General features: G+C 45.4%; 1 protein-coding gene across 1 annotated transcript; it reads right to left on the bottom strand.

Moving 5' to 3' along the window:
• Positions 1–393: 393 nt before the first annotated feature.
• On the bottom strand, positions 394–6,365 carry Prokr2 (prokineticin receptor 2). The gene is made up of 2 exons (XM_048347425.1): positions 5,908–6,365; positions 394–1,100 (listed from the first exon to the last, which is right to left on the bottom strand). Exons 1-2 carry the CDS (start codon positions 6,363–6,365, stop codon positions 404–406), a joined length of 1,155 nt encoding a protein of 384 aa, XP_048203382.1. The 3' UTR covers positions 394–403.
• Positions 6,366–7,089: the final 724 nt, after the last annotated feature.

Genomic DNA, 7,089 nt, shown 5'->3' with positions numbered 1-7,089 from the left:
AGTCGAGCGAACCACTTGTGGTCTCTTTCCAGATGCGAGCTATCTAAGTGATAGCTTCATGACTCTCTCTATGAGCTTCCGCCATTTTGTTTTGCACTTTAATGTGTTTGCACGTGACGAGCAGTCAGTAAAGGCTGGCTTCTGTCATCTCTGAGCAATCTCACGGGGGTGGTTTGCCTATAGTAGGCAGGTGTTTGCTCCCTGTCAGTTCCTGTCCTTTGCAGTCAAGTCTCAACTCAGTAGATGTTGTGCAGGTATCAGTAGCCAGTGGCTGTGGTTTGCATCAAAGCCTCTACATGGAATGGACACACCAACATCAGGATCTTTGAAGACAGGAAGACTTGAATGCAACTGTTGAGCATGGTCCATGGCAGGTGATGCTTTGAGAGTTTTCACTTGCGGGTCACTTCAGCCTGATACAGTCCACCTCCTCGGTGGCAGGCACCACACTGGTTTTGAGTTCCAGATCAGCGCTGGACTTGCTCCCGTGCTGGGAGGGCTGCCAGTGCAGCAGCAGCATCTTCTTGAAGTACTTCATGGTGTTGTTCTTGACGGTCACGAAGCACACAGTGTTGATCATGCTGTTGCTCATGGCGATGCACTCGACCACGTAGAAGGCGGTGAGGTAGTGCTTCTCCTTCACGAACACAGTGGGGAAGAAGTCGCGCACGATGGTGAAGCCATAGAAAGGCGCCCAGCACAGCACGTAGGCCGTGAGGATGCACATGAGCACCAGCACCGTCTTCCGGCGGCAGCGCAGCCGCTTGCGGATCTGCTCAGTCTGGAAGCCCGGGACCGCCTTGAACCACAGCTCCTGGGAGATCCTGGCATAGCACAGGGTCATGGTGACCACTGGGCCCACGAACTCCAGGGCAAAGATGAAGAGGAAGTAGGACTTGTAGTAGAGCTGTTGGTCCACTGGCCAGATCTGGCCACAGAAGATCTTCTCTTGGCTCTTGACAATAACAAGGACGGTTTCTGTGGTGAAATAGGCAGATGGGATGGCGATGAGGATAGATACTACCCAGACCAGAGCGATCAGGAACGAGGCTGTTTGATAATTCATCCGTGGTTTCAAGGGGTGAACAATGGCCAGGTATCTGGGGAGAGAGGGAAGCCAAGGCAATGATGATCAATACTTGGAAACATGACTTTTTCCTTTTGTTTTTCCTCTGCAATGCCGAATGAACCAGGGCCTTTCACATGCTGGGCAAGTGCAGTATACCAGAGAGCTACATCCACAATGCACACGATTAGCTGTAACTCAGCCTGAACATACACACACACACACACACACACACACACACACACACACACACACACACCAGAAATGGCACAGTGCATTTTCATGTACCCACTTACTTAGATTTACCTATCTTCATCTCTTCATAGCAATCTCATTTGGCATTTGAAGTCACATAGCTTGAATAGGTTTTACATTTCTCCTGATTGGCTTCAGGGGCTGGGGACAAATGAGCCCATCTCTCTGAGATTCATCCCCTCAAATGTATCCTTCAATAAAATGACACCTCACAGGGTGTCTGTGAACTTACAGATGATACTGTTCATTCAATGCTTGCTATCAGTTCATAAACATGTAGGATCTGCTATGAATGGTCCACCTTTGTGTCCCAATCTTGTCATTTTTGCCTGGGAACGAATTCTCTCAAAATTATGCAGCATTCTTGTGGTTTAGAAGTGAGGGTGGGCTGTGCAAACCCTGCTCCCCCCCCCCACTCCCCCAGAAGAGGAGGGCATTTTCTCATATAGTAGACAAGGGTTTTCTCTGCCTTCAATTAGGTGGCTGAAAGGTAAGAATGGGTGTTGTAAAAGTCAGGACTCTCACGGGAAGTAAATGTTCTGCCTAATTCTATGTCCTGCAGACACCAGAATCAAGGCTCTTGAGGCAAAGCTTTTATATTCGTTCATCAACCGGGGATGTCTCACACTCCAGTGAGAAGGAGTATGACGTTATCTCAACACCACAAGGCATTACCCCTGTTCTTTCACTGACCCACACTGCCCAGGAGTAAAAAAGTCAGCGTGCTATGGGAGTGAGCTCATCTGTCTGACGATGCTGGAGAAGTAGACAAATGCACTGGCTCATCCTGGGCTGTGGCAGGGCTACCTCCTAATCACTGTCTCTCTGGGATGACCGTGTTGCCTCTGTAACAAATGACTACAAACATAATGGCCTGAAATGACACAATTATCTTATAGTTTCAGAGATCAGAAATCTGACATGGCTTCACTGGGATAAAATTAATATGTTGGTTGGGTAGCATTCATTTCTGGAGGCTCTAAAGCTGGAGTAGGGAACTCTTTATTTTTCTGCCAAAGGCCATTAGATATTTATAACATCATTATGGGTTATACCAAGTTATAAATACAGGCAGGCGTGCCGGTGAGAAGCCTTATGTGTGTGTCCCATCAAGTATCAAATGATTTCACAGACCTATAAGCCTGTGAAATAGATGCTTTGGAAAATCTATAAGGGCTTTTTTTGGGGGGGGTGTCATGGGGCTTGAACTCAAGGCCTGGGTACTGTCCCTGAGCTTTTTCACTAAAGGCTAGTGCTCCCTCACTTTGAGCCACAGTGGCACTTTGGGTTTTCTGGTGTTTACTTGGAGATTAAGAGTCTCATGGCCTTTCCTGCTTGAGCTGGCTTTGAACTGCAATCTTCAGGTCTCAGCCTCTGGAGTAGTTAGGATTACAGCCATGAGCTTCTAGCACCTGGTGCTCTGAGGGCTTCTTTTATGTAGCTTTACTTTGTTTCTTTCCTGCCCCTCCCCATTCTCCTTTTTCTAAGACTGCCTGTATTTCTTGGCACACAACCTGCTGAAAGTCAACAATGTCCAGTGGAATATTTCTTACCTGTGTCACTCTAATGACAACTGCTCCCTCCCTCTTCTGGCTAAAAAATCTTTGTGATCACCTTAGTCCCCCCTCAGTTAAACAGGATCATTGCTCTGTTTTAGGATCAGCTGCTTAGCAACCTTAATTTCACCTGTTGCTTTAATTCCCCTTTGGCAAATAATTTAACATATATACTGGTTCTGGATTTTAGGATGCAGTTATCCTTGGGGGCCATTATTCTTATCCAGTCTTTAGATAATGTGAAGTCCTTATATGATGCAAGACAAAGTCAGATTTACTAGCTCCCTCTCAGTCTACTCCTGCCATGCACACTACCTTCCTAAGCAATGCCAGAGGAAATTCCACATTATCTTAAATTCAAATGTTTTAGCACATAACATCTTCCTCACTCTGTATGATGTTCCCAAAATTCATAGTTGTCATCAATTAAATCAGAAAGAAAGGAACATTGGCCTAGGATGTATTCAGAAAGATGATCCAAGCTTTGCACTTAGATAAATCCCTTATGCTCCTGGGACATGGTTTCTGCAACTGTGAAATGGGGATAAGTAACAACTTTATTGGCGATCTGTCAGGATGTTTGTCAAGTTCTAAGACATGGGGTCGTTCTATCACTTTGGTTGCACCAATCACTTCCCATGACTCACTCGCTGGCAAGAGAGACATCTGCATAGACTTATTTCCATTTATCTGTTTGAGTGTGTTTCATGATGCTATGGATTGAATATAAAATGTCCATATATTCACAGTCTCATAATTAAAACACTTGGTCCCCAGCTGGTGCCTCACTTTTGGGAAATTCTGGAACTTTTAGGATCTGCTCTTATCTTTAGGAAGCAGGACTTAGCTGGAGGTAGTATGTCAACAGGAGAGCAGGTCCTTGTTCCTAGCCCTTCTTGTCTTCCCTTTCTCTACTTCCTACTTCTTGTCCACCATAAAGAAACTCTTTTATCACATGTTTAAGCTGTCATGATGCTTGACTTAGGCCCATGGAACTAAGTATATATGTGTGTATATATATACACACACACATATATACATATACATATATTTGTGTATATATTTATAATATATACTATATACTTATAGTATAGATATATAAACTATATAGTCATATACACTAGATATAGATATAGATAGATATATACATATATATATACATATACACATATATTTGTTTTGATCAGGTATCTGGTCACAGCAATGAGAAAAGTAACTAATAACTCAAGGTCAATGATTTCTTTGTCTCTCTAAGATTTGATTTTTTTTGACTCTTTATAATTTGAAAGAGCACCTCTTCTGCATGAACCCAGCTATTCCCTGCCCACACTATACAGAGATGACACTGCTTGGCCCTGTTAGGTTTCTACATGACAGAACATATACTTGGCCAAGGAGCAAATAGAAGTGCACAAGATGGACTAGACCTCTCACAGGGTGTGTATGCCTAGCTAATTCTCAGGTTGAGCAGGAAGTGGTCCTCTAGACAAAAACCCCGTTTTCCCAAATCAGCATCAGCAGGGCAAAGGTGAAAGTCTGCTCTCCATCTTTCTGACCATTTGCCTTATTTTCCAATTGGCTTAGAACTTAAGGGAGGGAAGAGGATACGATTTATTAAAGGCAGAGATGAAGGTAACTTCTGGTGGCTCAAGGAGAGTGGCAGCACTGTTGCTTTCGGGTTAAAAAAAGAAGGAACGCTCTGTTGTCAGTTGTGTTGTGACAGGTGGTTGCATCCTGAGAAACCCCAGTGTTACAACAACAAGACAACATAAAATCAACAAGGGTTGTAATAGAACAAGGGACGAGAAGAGGGAGTATTCTCACTTTAGCCAACAATGGAATCACTGAAGGAATCTCATCACAATTCACATATCTGGGACCCAGCCCAAGGGATTCCTATTCAGGAGAGGAGGTAGAGCTCAGGAATGGGACTTGGTGTCACTGTATCAAAGGACACTTTGTGCTATCTTCCCTGGGAAATTGTGCACAGTGAGTTGGTGAGTTCATAAATGCTGGCTTCTGAGCTAGAGCGCCTGGGGGTTATAATAAAATTGCTTTTTCTTGCAGGTATCATGCTATAAAAGGGAAGATTTATCTTGTACCAATACATGTATTTTATAACAGTAGCTGAGAACTAATTAGGTGGTTGATTAAAAAGGACAAGGAACCCAAACAGCACTGAGAACAAAGAGGACAGAAAGGACAAAAGATGATGAAACACATGATCAAAATGAGTTCCAGCACAGTAACCAGGAGTGTGTGACACTAACTATCCTCCTCCAAAGGAGTCACAAATGACCTGCTGCTGTCCTGCAGCCACATACATAAATGAAAGCTGCATAGACTTTGTCATTAGCTGCTATTATAAATTTAAAAAATAAATTTATAATAGAGGAAGGACTTCTGGAACCTCACATGCAAATATATGTAAATGAGCACAGATGTATATTTTAAAAAAGCAAAAGCAAGCATTTCCTTTCTTCATTTCTGTCAACAAATCCTGCTTTCTTGTTTTAGCATCAGTGGTACAAAAAGTCACCAGAAAAAAGACTACCTACTGCATGATTCCCTTTTTTTTTTTAATGAAGCTAAGGAACAGACAAATGTAATCTATGATGATAGAAATGAGATCACTGGAATAAATAGATTGTCAAGGCCTTGGAAGCATTCTGCATCTCATTCTGGCTATAGGAAAAGCTTGGTATATAAGGCCTTGACAAGAAGCTGCCCTAGTTGACTCCCTCATAGCTTCTGAAGAATAGCTGCCTGAGTTTCTACTTCAGCCTTTGTGTTTGATCCCATACACTGTCATTGATATGCCTGTATCTGAAGGCATGGCTGAAACTAGGGAAGGGGGAGGGGGCTCAGGAACCTTCTACTTCCCACATCTGGGGGAACAGAACACATCTGCAGAATCAATCCTCTCTTACCCTTCCACAGACCATCAGTAATGCGAGTCTGTCAGAGCTGCAGCGAGAGAGAGGACAACCAGGTTGGCTCATGTCCTTTATCCCTACCCAAAGTCCTCACCTGTCAATAGCGATGGCCAGCAGGGCATTGGTGGAGACGTAGAGGGAGACTGTGCGCAGGTAGTTGACAGAGGCACAGAGCACATGGCCGTGCTCCCAGGAGAGCTGGCGCACCACATAATAGTCCATCTCGAAGGGGCAGCAGACAATGGCCACCAGGAAGTCAGAGATGGCCAGGTTAGCAATGAGCAGGTTGGTGAGATTGCGCAGCTTCTTATAGCGGGCCAGGGCAGCGATAAAGACAAAGTTGCCAATGCCACAGATGAGCATGATGCCTGCCAGGGCCACACCGATGACAATCTTGGCTGCAAAGAAGGTCCGGGTCTTGGTCACGTCCTCATCTTCATCCAGAGGGAGATCATAATCGCCGTAACTGAAGTTGAGAGGGAGTGAGGATGCATGATCTTGGGTTGGATGAAAGTTGGGTGCCAAACTAGTGTTTCCATTCTGGGCTGCCATGTTGATGCTTGCAGGTAGAGCCATGTGAGGGGGGTGGGTGGGGATCTTCCTCGGAGCTGGGGGTCCAGATCTTTTCTCACAGCCTAGTATTCTGCTCACATCCTTGTGGAGCGTGGACACACCGTCCTGAATCCTGGAAGGAGATGCAGCCAATGGAGAGCATGTTGGAGACTCTCCAGAGTTTCTCCTACCACCACTTCCTGAGGACATAGACCCTGGGGACAAGGCATGGAGCCTCCTAATCAGGGTTGGCTCTGGGTGGAGAACTGGGAAATGGGGAGGGGAAGCAGATGCAGAATAGTGGGGGCAAGAAGAGGACACAAAGGATTCCTTCTAGAGTGGGTTCCCAACCAACCAGGGAGCCACAGGAGCATGTGCTCTCTCACACAGCCCTCCCCCACCCTTGGCATCCCCTAAGGATCCCCATTCATCCTTGGACAGGCTCCTGTTTAGCCCCAGCTCCATGCCAAGGCCAGGACTGGGCAGCGGGAATGTGGTTTGCAGGAAGACAGGGGCTTAGAGAGCAGGATGACTCAGGCTGTCCACGTGAAAATGGTTTTGGTCATTTCCAAGACCATGGTTTGGCTGGGACGGAAGGATCTCTGCCTTGCTTTGGAGGGAAAGACCTTCATCCTGACTAATTTATGGTGTACCATTGTGACTGCCATGGAAGCCTGAGCTAGCTGTGGGGAATAATAGCCTTGGAAAAATGCTAGGAGACCCA

This window comes from Perognathus longimembris, chromosome 6 (assembly GCF_023159225.1).
Source record: "Perognathus longimembris pacificus isolate PPM17 chromosome 6, ASM2315922v1, whole genome shotgun sequence".
NCBI classification, from domain to species: Eukaryota; Metazoa; Chordata; class Mammalia; order Rodentia; family Heteromyidae; genus Perognathus; species Perognathus longimembris.
The sequence above is the reverse complement of the archived record's forward strand: the minus strand, read 5'-3'. Positions and strand labels throughout refer to the sequence as shown.

Bases quoted from the DNA above. Each gene is read 5' to 3' on its own strand.
- Prokr2 (XM_048347425.1), bottom strand. From the start codon at position 6,365: ATGGCAGCCCAGAATGGAAACACTAGTTTGGCACCCAACTTTCATCCA. The intron at 1,101-5,907 runs GTGAGGACTTTG...CTCTCTCCCCAG, and splicing joins CTGGCCATCGCTATTGACAG to ATACCTGGCCATTGTTCACC.